At 36.4% G+C, this 19,882-nt stretch overlaps 1 protein-coding gene across 1 annotated transcript; it reads left to right on the top strand.

The window, feature by feature from the left end:
• Positions 1-1,286: 1,286 nt before the first annotated feature.
• On the top strand, positions 1,287-6,992 carry LOC120782078 (FMRFamide receptor). The gene has a single exon (XM_040114230.1). It carries the CDS (start codon positions 2,937-2,939, stop codon positions 4,602-4,604), a length of 1,668 nt encoding a protein of 555 aa, XP_039970164.1. The 5' UTR covers positions 1,287-2,936; the 3' UTR covers positions 4,605-6,992.
• Positions 6,993-19,882: the final 12,890 nt, after the last annotated feature.

The following is a 19,882-nucleotide window of genomic DNA, read 5'->3' as shown; positions in this document are numbered from 1 at the left end:
GTTATGATGCAGTTTTAAAAATAATGTGTTGATATGTTTTTGTAATAAAAAATGGTTTGGTAAAAATTGGTCGGCTAACAACCGTAATGTTTATCTTCTATCAATTTTCATTGAAAATATTATAAAAAGGACAATGAGCTGTTTATGAGAGTTTTAAACTCGAATAGCTGCCGTCTGTCACCTACAAATTTGGATCTGATTAAGTGCGCAGTTAATCCGGATTAACGCTGCCGTCTGTCAAGGCTATAAGATGGTTACAACCGAGTTAGCGCTGTTGCCAGTCATTTCTTTTTACAATGTGGCGCCAAATGGCAATACCGAGTGCAGCCCGGTCTTTCTCCACCTGATCTCTCTAACGGAGTGGAGGTTTTCCTTTTCCTCTGCTTCCCCGGTGGGTACTGTGTCGAAAACTTTCAGAGCTTGAGTATTTTCGTCCATTCGGACGACATGATCTAGCCAGCATAGCTTAAATGAACTACAAGTGTCATACAGCTCATCGCTCCATCGAATGCGATATTCGACGTGGCCAACGCGCAAAGGACCGCAGAACCTTTCTCTCGAAAACTCCTAACGTCGACTCATCAGATGTTGTCACCGTCCATACCATATAACAGGACGGGAATAATGAGTGACTTATAGAGTTTGGTTTTTGTTCGTCGAGAGAGGACTTTGCTTCTCAATAGCCTAGTCAGTCCGAAGTAGCACCTGTTGGCAAGAGTTATTATGCGTTGGATTTCGAGACTGACATTGTTGTTGGTGTTAATACTGGATTCAGGATAGACGAAATTATCTACGACCTCGAAGTTGTGACTGTCAAGAGTGACGTAGGAGCCCAGAGGACGACTATTTGTTTTATGACAGAAGATATTTCGTCTTGTCCTCGTTTACTACGAGACCCATTTGCTTTGCTTCCTTATCCATTCTTGAAAAAGTAGACTAACAAACTAAAATACTTTTCTTGACAGTTAAGCGAATTTGGTAAAACCATTGCCTTTATTTCATGAGGCAGCCACAAAACAACCAACTGTTAACTCAAGCAGTGTTTTTGGCATGTGCCTAGAGGTATCAGAAGTCTCGTCTCGTAACTTTAATGTTGTGCTCTAGATTAAATTCTTTAACGGAAAATTGCTTAAGGGATATTGTTAGTTTAAGTTATTAATATTATAATTAAATTTGCTTTTAAAACCAAATAACTAAAAAATCACCTATTTTATTTTTTCTATATTACATTTAAAAACTGGCCATAATTTAACATTGAATTTTATCATATTTTTTATTGCAGCTCGCGCTAACATAAACCTTCAATTACCAATCCAATCCACCAGCATACTTGTGATACTTAAGTGGTTGCAACTACAAGTTTTCAATGCAACATACTATTTGAGTGCAGTGCACCATTTGGATGACGACTGAACAGCCGTGGCGACAAGCTTTGCGAAATGGGGAAAAACTATCAGGTCATAAAAGGGAAACGGTAAACCAAACTGACGCTGCTGACAAGCAATGAAAACACTACAGACCCGGAGACAAGTGAGAGAAATGCTCACGAAGAGACGTTGACTAGCGTCATATCCTTACAGTAAACCAAACTACAAAAAGCAACGGAAGCTAAAATTAAACTAAGGAAATACATACTTACATATATGTATATGTATAAGCACTTTTACAGGGCGATTTAGTAAAAATGCAGAATCTCCGCTTGAAATCAGCTTGAAACGCACATGCACAGCATAATACCGAATAAAATAAAACTAATGGAGCGCGCAGAACGAGATTTTTTGGCGCAAAGAGAGCTGTGGCTGTACCGGAACTACCAACTTGCAATCGCGGGATGCAATGAAGAATGCTTAATATTGGTAATGCATAAAATTTTGAAATGCCAGAGTCAGACATGCAATAGCAAGCTTTTGTAAATATATAAAACGGATTTATTAAACAGTGAATTCGTCCAAATTCTTATTTTTGCTTACGAGTGATTGTTAAAATATATTTTTCTGGAGGGTTGTGAATAACTTTGAGTGCTTTTTAATGCTTCATACTTTGCGGAAAAAACTTACTAAGAAGTAATAAGAGGATACAGCAAGAGATTGTCGATAGAAATAACTAATTGAATATTTAACGTTGAATAATAATTAAAAACCAAAAAAAAAGAGTATGTAATTAAAAAGCTTGATTAAAAGTAGTAAAAATTGCTATAAATAGTCTTAAACGCTCCAAAGAAGCAGCTGTTAAGCATATAAATATTGTTGCAACTTTTTTTGTTAAAGTATATAAAAATAAATGAAGAACTATGTAAATAAGTTGCAACAATTTTAAGCGCGTTATTGATTAAATACTGTACTCTAGGTTAAGGCCAGTGTTTTGTGATATTTTCAAGCTTTACTTGTATGCAAAAGATTGAAGTTTTGTAAGCAAAATTACAAAAATTAAAGGAGCTTTAAATTATATTTACAAAAACAGAAAATTTAGAAAAAATTAATAGCAATTAAAAAAGACAACTGAAAGCGAAAAGAAAAAAGGTTAAAGCCTGGCGTTGCACAGAATATACTGCTAAGAGATAAGACCAAAGACGGTGCTGATGAACAAGAAGAAATTATAACTTTGATTTGAATTTAAAATTATTTATTATATTAAACACTGCTTACCCACAAGCTTAGCTCTAGCATAATTTGTAAATACTTAGAGCTACGGGCTTTTTGGTTCAACGACTAATAGAACATCGATTTAAAATATATATACTTTTTTCTTGCATAATTTCGCCAGCAGTTACTTTCGTTGTAGTAACTGTTTCTGTGAATAAGTCAGAACTTAAAATTAGCAACACTAACTGCTTAGTACAGGCGGCACTTGTTATTTTTGCCCTACTTACATCGTTTTAAGTTAGAATACATTCGAGTACCCAGTGCGCTTGCGGCCCCGCTTCTTATCGCAGACCGATGACTGAACTCAATGCGACGCACGGATTCGACCCGCACATTTTTCATGCACTAAAGTCATCTCCACGCATACAGGATCTGCTACGCCAAGAGCCCGCTTTGCTACCGCCCGCTGATGTTGTTGTGGATAGTTCGACGCATGATTACGATGCGGCGCCAATCAATTTGCAAGATTTCATACAGAGTGTGTCGGACAGCAACGTCTTCGTTGAGTATATTGCACCCACAGATTCTACAATATACTCACTCGGCAAGAGCGCTACAGACGACGGCACACTCTTTCCCCAGTTGACAGAGAATTTCACCTTCCACAATTTCTACAGCAACCAGTCGAATGAAACACAGTGTAAGGATGTCTATCATCCGGATGACGACACCCGTCTAGAGTTTTGGGTTTGTGGCGTTGTATTGAATATTGTCGGCATATTCGGTATTATTGGCAATATCATCTCCATGATTATACTGTCACGTCCTCAAATGCGTTCCAGCATAAATTATTTGCTCATTGGCTTGGCACGTTGTGATACGACTTTGATCATCACATCCATGCTACTCTTTGGCATTCCCTGTGTCTATCCATATTCGGGTTATTTCTTCTATTATTACAACTATATTTATCCGTTTATATCACCGTCGATCTTCCCCATCGGTCTGACGGCGCAAACGGCTAGCATATACATGACGTTCACCGTGACTTTGGAGCGTTATGTGGCCGTTTGCCATCCGCTCAAGTCACGTGCGCTTTGTACATATGGACGCGCCAAAATCTACTTCATTGTTTGTTGTACACTGTCGTTGCTGTACAACCTGCCACGCTTCTGGGAAGTTATGACGGTGAGTTACCAGCCTGAGGGTAGTGAGATAGTGTATCATTGCTTACGACCGTCGCCTTTACGAAAAAATCAAACATACATCAATATCTACATACATTGGTGTTATCTGATTATCAATTATATAATACCATTCCTCACGTTAGCCATACTCAATTGCCTGATCTATCGCAAAGTAAAGCGTGCGAATCGTGAACGCCAACGATTGTCGCGCTCCGAGAAGCGTGAAATTGGCTTAGCGACTATGCTGATCTTCATCGTAATTGTCTTCTTTCTCTTAAACTTTCTTGCGCTTGTCGTAAATATCGATGAGGCTTTCTATAATAAAATCGATCACTCCCTAACGAAAATCTCCAATTTGCTGGTGACGATCAATAGTAGCGCGAATTTCTTAATTTACGTCATTTTCGGCGAGAAGTTCAAACGTATTTTCTTGTTGATTTTTTTCAAACGCCGCCTCAGCCGCGATCAACCCGATCTTATTCACTACGAGAGTTCTATATCGAACAACGGTGACGGCACAATAAATCATCGTTCATCGGGCCGGTTTTCACGACACGGTACGCAGCGCAGTACAACAGGCACATACCTAGTTACCGGCGGCGGCTCGAACAACAGTACCTTGAAAAATGTGCGTTTGGTGCAGACCGGTTCGCCGGGTGTGGTGAAGATCAAACGCAATCGGGCGCCCTCGCCGGGACCGGTCGTGTACTACCCGGCACGCGACAGTCAACGTACAACTGTTGTGACGCCGGTGGCGTTAGCGTCGAACAACAACACGGCACTAAGCTGTGATTGGATTGACGCCAAGAATGGACAAATGACGTCGGGGATCTGAAAGCATGCGATCAATTCAGATACGGTTGGAGGCGGCGAGTGTGTATTTGTAGCGAAAGGGTATAACTGTAAAGGAGGTTTAGTTGTACACGTATAGTTTGGTTAAATGTCATCCGCTTGACATATACCAACTGATATTTTGACCAAGCGGTGTTATCACGACAATAATATAATTACTTCTGCAAGATTCCTTTTAAACCACATATTTCTTTCTTTTAAACGGTAGTACAAGTCAGTTAACTTCTGTATTTGAGATTTCGATCTGGAAACATACTTTTCTCCTCAAGAAACTGCTCATGTGTCGTGAGGAGCAGTCATCGTTTAATATGCCTGCGCTTGACGCGAATTTTTATAGACTCTGTGGCCTCATAATCCATAGCTCCACCAGTGAATCATACCGTTTGGATCCCAGATGTTTACAGCGTAATCTTGCCAATGCGGTACAAGCGCGCACAGAAGATGCTTCGTTGTCTCCGTGGTGCGTTACTCTAGACATATCCTGCAGTCTTCTTGATCTATCGACCCCAATCTGCGGGCATCTATCGCCACCAGTTAGTGACTAGTTAATATTCCGATCATGTTCCTACAGTCTCTTTAGTTGAGTGCAAATAGGAATTTTGTGTACTTCCGATCTATCGTTTTGCAGATAACTTTTGTAGTTTTGCACCCAGGTAGCTCGTTCCTTCGGGTTATGATTTTCTTTACCATACTTCTGTCAAGAGCATCGTATAGACAATACATGGGTTTCTCAATAGTCGTACACCATACTTGGCAGTCTTGTCCACTCTTTCATTGCCCTCGATGCATTTGTGGCTTGGCACTGACTAGAAGTGAAGTTACTTGCTTCTGGCAACACTTTCCACTGCTGCCCTGCTGCCCTGCTTCCCAAGACACTTCTATTCGATATGCGTTACGAGGTTACTGTCTTGATTGCTGCTTCGCTGTCTACGTGGGTGTTGACTTTTTTCTGCACAACTTTTATTGTTAATTCGATTTATGCCTTCCATATTAATTTATAATTTCTTAGTCACAATTTTTTCTCCGAAAGATACTCCACAATAAAAAGAATTAAAACGAAATAAAATGTAATAGTATAGTACAGTCTGATTGCTGAACGAAGCTTTTTACAACAATTTCTTCAATGTTATATACCTCATCTGAGTATGTATCTATGTACATATATAGAATTGAAATGCTTACATTTTCAGCAACAACTAACTGTTAATAAAGTGACGAATTTTTTCAATTTATCCGTGTAATATCTGCGCTAGCCAAGCGCGAACATGTGCATATGTGTATATGCAACCTATTTACAGTTAAACAGTTTCATGCTTTATACACACTTTCGCTACGTTTGAATTTATAAATGTATAAATATGTATTTATGTATTTAACTGTATCTATGTAAAGGAAAAAAAATTGTAAAATATTAGCCCAAAATCTTAGACGTAAAACTTAGTATAAATATTCTAGTTAATTATTTGAATAGTTCAATCTCCAAATGTGAAATAATTTTCTGAATAAACACCTATAAATTTACATACATATGTATATAAAAATATGAAGGACAAATTCTAGGCTAAGTAAACGAATATCAAAATGTTCATGTAACTATTTGAATTTTATTCAAGCGATATATTTATGTGTATCTATTGTTACGCTGATAATATTTAATAAAAAAAGAATTATTAAAGAGTCAGATAATAATAATGAATTGGCTTACTACATATATACTATTTATAAAATACAAGGTCGTGCAACTCGAGCAACAAACAAATGTCATGTACACCAGTCACATAAATGGTGTTTTTTTAGACACGCGGTTTTCAAGAAAAACTGAAGCGCATAAAATTTAATATTACAGAAACATACCTTCATTTTGATAATAAATATGCGCGTCTTACAAATGTTTCTCCGGAGTTAGTCTGTGCACTATGGAATGGCCAACCAAATCAAGTATAAACCTAACAACAACTGTCAAAAGAATCAAATCCGAAAACATACATATTGCCCGATTGAAAACCAGGCGTCTGAAAAAACACCCACTACGATAGAATTGATATCTCTTTGGTCGAATAGAATTACAACACGGCTGGAATTTGAAACAGCAAGCCACATAATGTATTTTGGTACTAATTAGAACAATAATTGTTTGGAATAATTAAAGGATACAAAGAAATCAAAATTAAAAAGTGTTTAATCATTTCAACGAATTATTATTATACACTAGACTGATACGTGTTTTTATGTTTTTAATTTTTTTGTATAATATTTTTGCAACAATCAGAATGGAGAACCATTTACGTCACAATATTTCGAATGGCATGGCCTTGTATTTAATGGACATTGTTAAACACAGAATCTTTGAAATCAAACAATAAAACCTATTTTAAAGAAACCATAGTGTGTACTTTATTTAATAATCGCAATTTGGGGTGAGTATTATACTAACAGAAAGTCGATATCGAAACCAAACTGAACTGGAAAATGGATATCGGAAAACGCATGAATGGTTATTTTTAGTTCCACATGTTCATTGCTTTCATAACTCAGTCGCAAAAAATCAATTTAAAAGAAGTTTACATTTGAAAACTTTGAATTCACATATAAGTTCAATAATGTAAACTATCTCTCAACAAATTTTCTTAATTACTAAAGTGAAATGAAAATACTTGTATCTTGTCCCTCGGCGCTATGAGAAACTCTAAATTATAAACGGGATGAATAGGCCCATGCCAAGGCCACAAAGTGTCATTAATTGAAAAGTTTTAAAGCAAGATAAGTAAGTTACTTGGATTATCGTTCTTCCTGATAGTTAACTGTTAGTAACACTTATGAAACAAACCTCAATATATATTAATGTACATTAGAGTGAACTTTGTTAGTCATTCACTCAAAGTTTGTATATTTTGGTAACGCATATTTTTGTATTTAATATGCTGACGATAAAAAATCTATTACGAAACCTTCTCATTTGCTTTACTATTCAAGTATGGATCTTATATGGGATTTGATCGCCTGTCTTTTAGTTAGTAGAATTAAATTTAACACGTACACGGTTTGTCCAGATCGTAATACGACGACTAAAAAAAGAAATTATTGAACCAATCGTTACAATTCTTCACAAAATTTCAAAATTGGCTCCTTCTGCGTCGACGCAGAGCTGCCAGCGCGTTTTCGAAGCATTGAAGGCGTTACGGAATGCATTTTCCGGAAAGCCTTGAGAGCCGAGGCGCATGCTGTTTGAATTCCCTCTGTCGTCTCAAAATGCTTGCCTTTCATCGGCCTTTTCAGGCAATGACACAAAAAAGTCCGTGGGGGCCATTTCTGGGCTGTTGGGTGGCTGCGGAAGCGTTGGGAGCCCTTTATTAGGTAGCTGTTCACAGCAAAGGCGGTGTGAGCCGGAGCGTTATCGTGGTGCAACTTCCAATGGAATGCGATGTCTTGCCGGACCCGATTGATTCTTCGTTTGAGTCTCTTGAGGACTTCCACGTAAAACTTGGCATTGACGGTTTGTCCAGAAGGAACAAATTCATGGTGGACGACGCCTTTGATGTCAAAAAAGACGATGGGCACCGTCTTCACTTTGAATTTGCTCATTCATGACCGACCTCTTCCCGGCTGCCAAAAAAACATGGTGCCACCGAAACACACCCGTTCTTGCTAAACCAACATCTGGGTAAGCCTGCTTGATCATATCTCTGTCGCAGATTTACCGAGTTTCACACAGAATTTAGGAGAGCGCTGCATTTTAGTCTTGAGCCACTCACAAAAACACGTTGCGCGAAAATGTTTGTTCTGACTCTCAAGGTGTTTGGAGACAACCAACCGCTGGTGTGTTAGCTGGGAACCCCCTCTACCGAATTCTTTTAGGAAAACTTTTGCATGACCGCATCATCATTAAAATAAGGAGTCAATTAAAAATTCCCCGGCCTACCACAGTAGAATACTTGCTTTTGCCAAATTTGTGTTTTTTACTCAACATTATTTCCTACAAGGATGATTGATAACTGCTTACAGAGACCCTCTGACTGCTTCAAAATTGACCTCAGTTACAGCGAACCTTAGCCTGATGTACTCATTCAGTTCGTATCCTTAGAGTGCCTGTGAACTCGAACAACTTCACTTTACGGTCATTCAAAATTATTTTCTGGACTTTTTTGATGTTTTCGTCGGTAAAAAACTTTTTTGGGCGTTCACTGAATTCAAACCTTTTAGTGCTTATTTCAATATGTCTGAACTTCACATACCTGTGACTGATGGTTGTTTCCTTGGGACAGTATTCGGAAACTTGTCATGAAGCCAAGTTTTTGTTTCAACTGTATTTGTGCCTTTCAAAAAGCAATATTTTATCAACACTCGAAATACTCTTTACAATTTTTTTTCACAACATTCTTCACTATAAATGATACAATTCACAAACCTATGATCCGACAGCTGTCAAGTTTATAACTAAATCATATAGATTTAATTTTAAGACAGTCATGTATGTGCCAGGCCGGGGCCTTTTTAATTTACCCTTCATTTTCTCTGTCCCCGTCGACTACTTCTACGAGCTATTACTCCACTAAAGACTTAACTGAAAATTCTTCATCTGTGTTTCGATGAGTTCAACCTACTCTTACAATACAGCTGATCAAGTCATGCTTTTAAAATCTATTTAAGCACAGAAAACTTATCTTTTGTGTGTTTTTAATAACTTCACTTCTCAGTTCTCAGTGCAGAGCATAATATTGACGAAATTGAATCATAGTTGGATTGCAAGGAGAAATTTCGTTTTTTAGTCTTCGCTTTTCCTTTGAATTTTTGGATAATATATTTTTCTGAATATCCTTTCGTTTAATTTTTTTCGGTCTCCAGATGATTCCTAGTGAATTTGGTGGATAAATACGATAATAAAACGTAGAGCTAATATTGTAAGTAGATATGTGTGTCACTGGTCGCTACGTGGCTATTTATCCATGAACGATCAGTCAAAGGATAGGTACTTCTGCTGAAATGACATTTCATAATTTTCCATTGTAGTTAAATATTCATTATATGTATATTATTCAGTTAAAAGGAAACCAATTAATGCTCGATAATTATGCATAATTTTAAGTGGAATCTGGTGAGATGCGTGTTTATATTTCTAAGAAATATGTACTAAAAACCAAGATTCAAAGAGAATAAGTTCTTTATTTTCTGTTTAAATTTGACCTAAATTATATTTATTTTCTCACGGGACTTTTTGATTTTGTATTAAGCAAGTAAAATTATAACTTGAAAAGAGGGACACTCCATTAAAAAAAGATATATTATTCATTCAAAAGTTATACGCAGTTAAACTAACATTTATAGCACATTCTTTGTTACTTAGACGACACGGCGTATCAAGTGAATAAAGTACATACCATATATGATGCAAACATTTAACTGCGTACAACATTTAGCGGCTGGTTTTTGTGAAATTAAGGAAAATTTGTTTTTTATTTTTAACTTTATAACTCAATGACAAACCATTTTAAATTAAAATTTACACAATTTACTTCAGGAAAATTTCTGTTCTACAAAAATGGTCTACATAATTTTTCGGTAAGGTTTAAGAAAAAATCTTTTTGGATCTTTTTAGAAGTAAATTCAGTTTTAAACAAAATCCACGAAATATTTTCTTCAAAGAGTTGAAATCGAGATACAGATATTGTTATCTGATAATAAAGAAATATTTATGAAACCATTAGGTTACTGGTACCTGTTCTAATTTATAGCTCACACTTGTAAGGCCTCTTCTAGAGATGCCCATCAAAGAATTTACAGCATGGATCGAAAGAAAACATGCGGTGTTTTTTTGACCCACTCTAATGTATACTCTTCGCAGAGAGTTCAGCAGTCAGTGTACACTTTATAATTCATGCAAATTGCAGTCGATAAAATTAATTTATGTAGAACTCATTATCAGCATAGAGACGCAGTAATGGCCTCCCTCAGTGATGCCACGCAAAATTTGTGGATCGTGACTGATACCAAATACCCGTAATGTGCGCCTCAATGTACACATTTCTGTTTTCTATTATCTTAAACGTGCCGAAACTCATTGATTAGTTACAGTTAAAAATCTATTTGCCATCACCTTCATCTCGCCCTTTGCAAACACACACTCAAGTAATAATACACACACATATATACATAAATGTTTGCAACTACGTCATCGAAAGTCAGGTCACAATGACTCAATCGCAGTATTTGGAGACGACGTTTTTTGTTGTTATTTACCAGGTTATCCTTTTGCGTCACGTACCAGCTTTCAAGTTTCGGTGAGATTCTGCTGCTTTTGGCGCAGTCGAAGCTGTAGCACACTAACAAAATGTTTGCTTTTCAGTTTTTTGCTTTCACTTTTGGCGCCACTATTCTTACCGCAAACCCCTCAAATGTTTGGCACACAATAGAAATATATAGTACATATTTTTAAAGCCACATAAACGAATGTGTGTGCGAAAAGACTCAAGAGATAAGAAAAATTATTGTTATTGCTAAGAATTTAGCTTTATTTTAAGTATAAGGGTTTGTCATTATGTTTTAAAAATTATTTTTGGAATGTGACTGCCGAGACTGACTCGAATAAATTCCAGTCGCGAGGTCAAATTTTCGACCACTTCTTATAGCGTTGACTCATACATCTTGTGCTTATCTGTGTAGACAAGCGACTTCACAATAACCTCGTAGAAACGATTTATCCGAAAGTGAATCGCCCTTATTTAGGAAACTACGACACAGGCCTTTGGGGCGAGATAATACACCCACCAAACGTTTTCATGAATAAATTGATTGTTTGGTCGGTTGTAAGGCATGTAGTGCCATCTTGTTGGAACTAAGAGTTGTTCACATCAACATCCTCAATTCAGGCAAGAAAAATTCATTAATCCTGGCTCTATAGCATTCCTTGTTGGTTGCATGAGTTGGATTTTGTCAACCCGCAACCAAGATCTTTCAGCAAAATAGAGATTTAAGGATGCACCATAGTAAACATGCGAAACCGATCCATGGTTGCTAGAATTTCCTTCGTAATACTTCCATACCAAGGTGAACTATTGAAAGGATGAGGAAATGAGCTTCATAACTTGTGAAAGTATTTCAGTGGAATATATTTTGTCATCAGGCAAACTATTCTAGCCATATGTTTTCTTACCCAAGTCATCATCTCACCATCAGTGTAAATGATGCATGAATAAAAAAGTTACTTTGCGGAGATTCTATCTTAACTCTACGGAACAGGCCAGGTGGGAACAAGGTGTTTTGGCCTCGTTTCATTTACTTTGTAATTGTTTACTCGAACTACCACGAAGCGTTACAATAGTTAATTAAGCCACAAACTACTTACACACTTATATAAAACGAGACAAGAAACTTTTTTTGAAAGAAAGCGTGTATTTACTGCACTTAAATTGCCTTATTGAGGTGAACTTTTGTTGCTCACAGTTCCAAGTAAGTTTGATTCCCGACACAGGAAAATTATTGAAGCATTTATTACTTTCAAGGCTGGACGAAGACATTAACAAAACAAGATGGAAGTAAGTAAGGAAGGGCTAAGACCAGATGCAACCGAACATAGAGAATATTCTTGCAATTGGCCGTTGAAATTATTTAAGTTTTTTACAATGCCTTAAATCACACAAGTAAGAAAGCGCTTACTTTGGGTGCAACCCAAAATTTTTTTGTCTTGCAACTTACAAGAATGAACGCCAAGGAAATAATTTAAGGTGTAAAATGCCACCGGAGGGTTGACATCAAAAATCAATTATACAAGTAGGTACTAGGATCATAATATTCGGTGCGCAGGGGCTCAAAAATGTTTTTTTGGATTTGAAAAATATTTAGTCATAATGTGGCATACTTCAAAAGCTTTATTCGTGCAAAGATGTATCCCGTTACCTTAACTGCTTCTTGATTTGTGTAAATATTTATTTATTAATCTGTCGAGCTCAAGCAGTACCAATATATTGGGAATGGGTTGAGTTATCATCCACTTTCTCATCGTCGATAACAGTTTTTATGAGAATTGTCCTAAGTGAATGAGAATGAGAATGGATGTTAAGCATAAATGACTGGACTAATCTATGAATTGCGCCTTACGACAAGGAACATGTGTCCCAAAAACCAAACGGCAAATGTTGGGTAAACGAAAAATGCACAATAAACAAAAATTGCCGCTTTGGTTTCAATGCTCTCTGAGTATTTCTGCACCGTCGCCTTTGTTGCTCTCTTAATAACTAATTTAGCACTTACAACTTTGTCATCCTTAGAAATTTGATGATGCGCTACGCAGTAAACGTTAAAATTTATAAAATTTATAAACTTTATTTATCTGATTAATAGCACAGTTTGTTTACCGAAGAGTTGTCACTCATTTGCACAAATTCATGAATTTCTGTTTTTTGTATAATGTACTCCTGTCACAGCCACGTCTCTTATCTTACCTTGCACAATGAATCAGTTTACCAACAATTTTTGTTATTGAAAAATGTGTTTGTTATTGAAAAAACTACAGTACTAATTGTACAGTATTATTAAACAAATTTATTTGTCATGTGGCCACTATAACTACTTTGCCGAAAACCTATAACTTACCTTACCGAGAAGAAGTCTTTACAGCGTTTCCAATTTTATAGGCCATAAATACAGAATATACATATGTATGTATCCCGCCGAAGTTTTACCAGACATTTTTGTCAATCTCTGTGGTATAGAATTGAAATTCGGAGGGAAAATTTCTATGATAACAGCTCTTGTGTCAAAAACGGATCAAATCAGTTTAATAAGGGAAGTTGTCCCAATATACCTAATGTAAATATTTTTGATCTTCCGGTTAATTTTATACGGCTGACATGATTCAACATGTAACATATCTTAATAACATTCACAAGTAGTTTTTACCTGATAACAGTGCATGCTCGTGTCAAAAATATATAAATCGATTAAATACTTTCCCTAGCTCTTAAATACGTAACGTAAGGAATCTCAGTCATATTATATATTGATCATTCTGTGAGGTATATGAATGAAATCCAGTGACTAGCTATTTCTGACAATCATGTATTATGATATACAAGACCTAGATAAAATATGCTCAATATATGACCAATATATCTAATATAAGAATTTTAAACTTTATACCATATACTATATTGATCTACTACATATGTAAGTATAATATATATGTACACAAACGGAAATGAATGGAACACATTTTCATAAATGTTAATAGGAAAATTTGATCCATATCAAGGGGAATGGATGTAAGGAACAAAGTCAAAGCTTTACATGTCTCTCATTATTCACGTCCTGCTATTAGGTGCGAAGGCATGGACAATGACATCATCTGATGAGTCGGAGTTAGTAGTGTCCGAAAGAAAGTTTTTTTTTCTCTCGATTTTTGGTCATTTTCGCATTGGCAACGGTGGGTACCGCATTCGATGGAACGATGAGATGTACGAGTTTTACGATGACATTGATATAGGTCAGCGAATCAGGAGACAGCGACTGCGCTGGCAAGTTCACGTTGTCCAGCTGGTAGAGAACACTCCAGCTTTGAAGCTCAGCTATAACCGCTTTAGCGGTGTCTACGCCAGTAATGAAAACGATGCAAACGTTTTCTTCAGTAATAGGCGGTCAACGACTAATTTTTATAGATGAAAAAATTGTCATTGTTGAAGAAGTTTTTTAATAAGCAGAAAGACAAAAAAACAGTTGCCGCAATGCTTTTGTCAAAAGTCTTCTGCAAAGGTATTGGACCTCTTCATTTCTGTGATATCATGTTTAGCAGGATGTCTAGAAGGCATAGTTAAGCAGATAAGCATACAAGCCAAAAGCCCTCATTAGCGAAAAAGCAAAATTCTGGTTCCATAGTTGGGGATGTTTAGTATTGTGGTATATTTTAAATAAATAAGAACTAAATTAGTGCAAATAAATATATAATTTACCAAAAAAAAAATGGTTTAAATCAAATTTCCAAGTACCTAATTCATATATGTATAATTAGTACAATTAATCTACTCACTTCTGGCTCTAGCTGAAATGGGAAAATATAATCAAAAGCCTATACGATATACGCACACCCAAGTATCTCGTAAATATTATAATGAGTTATTTCGAAAATAGGAGATTGTTATTCGACACGGACTAGGGCACTCAGAACTACACTATCTCGAGTGGAGTACCGCAAAGCTCGGTCCTAGACGCTCTACTATGGAACTTGATATACAACGGGGTGTTAAGAATACATACATGAACCAAAAAACTTGAAAACAATCGCATATGTACATATATATGCATATAGTGTTAGGAGTGACTAAAAATGTGGATGATCTCCAGCTCAAATTCAGTTTTAGCAAATGTAAATGGTCTGAGTCGATGGTTTGTTACCATGAGTTTAGAGTTGGCTGAGCAAAAAACGAAAGTCTTGCTCATAAGCACAAAGAAATTGGAAGAAAGGCTATCACTCACCATAGGGGAATGCGACATTATTCCACAGCCACAAGAAGTATCAGGGAGTAATATTGGACTCCAAATTAAAATTTAAGCAACACCTGACGTATACTTCGGGTAAAGCAAACAAAATATATATTGCTCTATCAAGAATGATGGCCAACAGGGGCTATGTGCATTCCAGCCGGCGAGCTATAATAGCAAAATCAATGAGTTACGCAATTTAGTATGCAGCACCAATGTAGATGCAGGTACTCGATATACAAGCACATGCAAACAAATGACCGCTGTGCATAGGCTTACTGTTTACAAGTAACAAGTGCTTTCCGAACGATATCAAGCGATGCTTCTGATGTTCTAGCTAACATGCCGCCTACTGACATCTAGGGAGATTCATTCCGTCTGTATGCGTAAAAAGAGGAAGAAATCAAAAGCATCACAATTTGGCAGCAACGTTGGCAAACCTCAACTAAAGAACGGTGGACACACCGTGAATAAATAAACCAGATGGAAACCAAGACATCCATTTAACGCTAATACTGAGTGAACATGGATGCTTTAGAAGTAATCTGTTACGATTCCTTTACGACCGTAGTCCATACTGTCCGACATGCACAGAATGCATAGAACACTCTGAGCACGTATTTTTTCAATGCCCTCGTTTTTTATATGTAAGGGAAAAGTTAAAAACGTCACTTGGCGGTAATTTTTCGATGTAAAATTTGACAGCACTCATGTGTCAGTCCTCTAGCAAATGGAAAGCTGTCAGTTCTAATTATGACAAATCTAAGCCATATACAGTATATTATTCATCAGTAAGTCCGCATGATAGATGAGACTTAAAGTCTTTTTCTCTCCCATGAAGTCGTACTTAATCCGGTGGTTCCAGGGGAGAAACATGATTTGAGAGTAGGTTAGTTTTAGCGGATTAAAGTTCCGCACTCGGACTTTTGACGTTTACTCTTACTATAAAAACAAGCTTAATTTATTTCTGATTTGTTTCAATGAGTGTGTTTTGGTGTGATACATAGCGGAAGGGAACTTTCGGTTAGCTGCGTCGTACAATTTTCCTTTTGAGAAAATCAAACAAAGGTTGTCAATAATTTAATGGAAATTTATGGTCGCGTTTTGTTGTACTAAAGCATTTTTAAATTTAAAAACTATATTAATTATAAGCTTCTAAGTTTATGTAAAATATTGCATACACAGCATTTTTGCAAAACGGGAAATGTTTCACCGCTAATGGCGTGCCTTAGATTCATTTTCCATTTACCATTTTGTCGAATAATGAATATTGAATTAATTTTTGAAATAATGTTGCAAGTGCAATGAAATATTTTCCTGGCTTTGATCTTTCCAAGCTGTGACCGTATAAAATGTTCCTTTACACTCCAATTTATCGCTTCTTTACTTGTCAAGTGCATTTTATTTATTTTTATTGTTATTAGTGTTCCGTTATGGTGCTGGATATTATTTAGGTGAAATTCTCAGCTGGAAGTAAATATTTTAGTACTGACTACTTCAAACAAGACTTTGTAGAAGAGCCACCTCGTGGTTTCTTCTTTACTGATAGCTACGCTTATGTAAAATATAAACAGACTTATATTAACTATTACACCTGGGTATATCAACCAGCACTCCAGAATCTAAGTGCTTAAATCCGCACGTCAACTCTTCGACTTATTTACGCAATACTTTGCGGAACATATAGATTCAAAATCAAGTCATCTGCAGAGATCAACACACGCACAGTTTAATGAGCATACAAGTATAGGTATGCCTATAAATGCATACATATGTATGTATGCATGTAAGAAGCAATAATAGGACAAAACTTTGTGGGCACACCTACTGACAACGTACGCATACTCACCATACTTACAGGATGCAGCACTGACATCTTAAAAGCTTAGATATTTTATTGTAAAATTCTCGTATAACCCTTCAAAGCAAAACGCTGAAACTTCAGGGGACGGTTGAAACAAAATCAACTAAGAAAATAAGGGACACCGAATGTACACACAGTGCGTTCCAAAGTATGAAGGACTTAAAAAAAAAACAGAACAAATGGTTTTTTCGGCAAAATCAATTTATAGTCTCCTTCTGCTTCAATACAGCTTTTTGCACGGTCCAAAAGCATGTCGAACGAGTGTTTTAGCTCGTTGGCCGGTATGACCGCCAGTATGCCGGTGCAAGCCTTTTGAATAGCCCCTACGTCTGCATAACGTTTTCCTTTCATGGACAAATGCATTTTTCCGACAAGGTGAATATGGTGAGTGGTCAATGGTTAAAATGTGATTTTTGGTCAAATAAACTTCTTTAATGATATCCTACGAATGTTGGATTTCATGATATTCTCACTGGAAAATCAATAAAGATAGCAGATTCTTACGCACCAGTCGACATATAGATGGCGTCACCAGGGTGCGCTAGAATTCTGTTTACTTTGGAACGCACCTTGGATGTAATCTTGTTTTATTTAATATCATTCTTGGCCCGTGATTGTAGCTGTTTTCAAGGCGAATAATGAAGTCATTCATTTTGCATGGATCATGGGGCTTAAATAAACATAATAAGGCATATTTTTACATTGCCCTTCTTTGTTTTATTTTGAGTGTTTGTACGAGTAACATATGAGTCCATACCACTAGGAACTTACTCAATGGTCGTCTTGCATGTTTTTGTTTTCACCACTAATTTCTCTAGTAAATAACACGTGTTGAAATTGTGCCCTTAATATCAATGATGTGCAAAAGAACACCAACAGAACATCACAATTGTTTTGAGTTTGAAATATATCTACATTTTCTAAATAAAAAAGAGCTGAGTAACGATTGGATAATTTAGAATGCAAGCGAAGTGCAAAGCCTAGGTATATGCTTAGAGCGATTTTGATCACTTTTTAAACGATTTTAACCAAAAAATACAAAATGAAAGAATCTGATGGGATGCGAAATATACTTTTTGCGGCTAGTGAATTACCATTTGTAAGCTGTGCTAATGCGGATGGGGAATGTTGGTAAAGCCTAGTTTGAAAGATTTGAAATTTCACTTAACATGTGTCGGTAGTACACCCGTAATTCAATATTTAAGTGATTAGCGCGACTGATTTATAGCCTACACGTTACTTGCTTCCTCGTTGAGATTTCATAAATTTGGTTAAAAATAAACGATTGAAGTCAAATTTTTGTACGATATTTTGATCCATTGTAAAAATTGCAACGCACTACTGCGATGTACCGACTTAAGCAGCTGCTTGAAAAATCGCGCTCATATTTGGTATAGTAATTAAGAACAGCCCTACCAACTTAGCAAAGTAAATGTTTTTGAAATATCATTTAACCGCGGAATTTAATTACAATTTCCGGATGCTTATTTGTCACAATGTACTTGAAATTAAAATAAAAACTGTTAATTTTTTGTGCAGTATCTTAGTGAAAAGGTGCTTCTGTGAGTGGTAATTTTTAACAAGTGATATATTTCGCCATTTAGTGGTTCAGTACGTACATCTCACAAACTTAACTATTTAAAGCTAGTTCAGCATGAGGTATATATGTTTCACCACTAGTGACGAGACATGAGTTTATGAATATTATGTGGAAACCGTTCAACAATCAAGCGAATGGCGGTCAAAAACTTAGGCGAAACCGGAAAAATCAAAATTTGCTTAAGACTCAGAGGACAATCCCAGCCGCGGCTTATAACAAAATTAGTATCAAGTGAAGGGGTGCTTTTATTGGCTCAAAAGAAAGATGAAATCAGCTTATAACCATACACTTTTTCCATGTAACAGTTATGTTGAAAGCTAATAAAAGGTTGATAAATCCATAAATAGATGCGTCAGAAACATTTAAATTAGCAACCACCTACTAAATTTAAGCAATTTTGGTGCTTCACTTGAGAATATAATCACGTCCAAAAGTGGAACTATAGCTTCTCAAGTCCTCAGATGTCGAACATGTGCACCTCATGGCCTATAGCTGATTTATACCGGAAATATTGCCAAAACTCCGAGATCGAGGCTAATCTCGACTGTCACGTATTTTGGTTACTATGACTGCTTGAATAAACTTAGCAACAGTTATTTACCTAATCAGACGCTATTTATAAATAAGGTAAACAAATTGAATATAATAATATTCAGAAACCCTTAACGCCAAATTTGTAGAAAGCGAAAGAATTAGCGAAATCAGTCTCGAACACAATGGCCCTGTCAAAAAGGCTACAATATAACAAGTGTTTACATGAAATGTATACACTATTTTATTTTCAAAGTCAATGCACTACTTGATAATACGCCCAAAGACTTACAACATGGAACGCGCCAGCTTAAAGTGGCAACAGCTAAGAAGAAGAAGGTAATAGGGAAAACGAAATAAGCACGTATAAAAGATTATCTCGCTAGTAGAAAGCAGGAAAGCACTTCAAAGGAAGACAAATTGTGTCAACGCCGCTGAGATTGTGTCAATGCTGGAAGAGAACAAAATTACATTTTATAGACGACGACAGCACGTATTTTTATTTCCGCACAAATACAAAACCGTTATTCTTATGCCAATGCAGTTTCATGCGTCTACATTTCCATAATTGCAGAATCGTTTCTGGCCACTCCCAAGTGAATGGCGATCAGAGAACTTTCCTCACTTGCGTGAACTTCTACACATGACTCCATCCTCCAACTTATTCACTTCTACACTTGACTTATAGTGAGATTAGTTTGTCATTTTGTAATGTACAGTCTTACTACGAAACAACATTTGAAAACAGTGAAAATTTATTGCTAAAACAAGTAAGGAAGGGCTAAGTTCGGGTGCAACC

This window comes from Bactrocera tryoni, unplaced genomic scaffold (genome assembly GCF_016617805.1).
Source record: "Bactrocera tryoni isolate S06 unplaced genomic scaffold, CSIRO_BtryS06_freeze2 scaffold_926, whole genome shotgun sequence".
In the NCBI taxonomy this organism is placed as follows: Eukaryota; Metazoa; Arthropoda; class Insecta; order Diptera; family Tephritidae; genus Bactrocera; species Bactrocera tryoni.
Note: the sequence above shows the minus strand (reverse complement) of the source record. Positions and strands in the feature narration are given on the sequence as shown.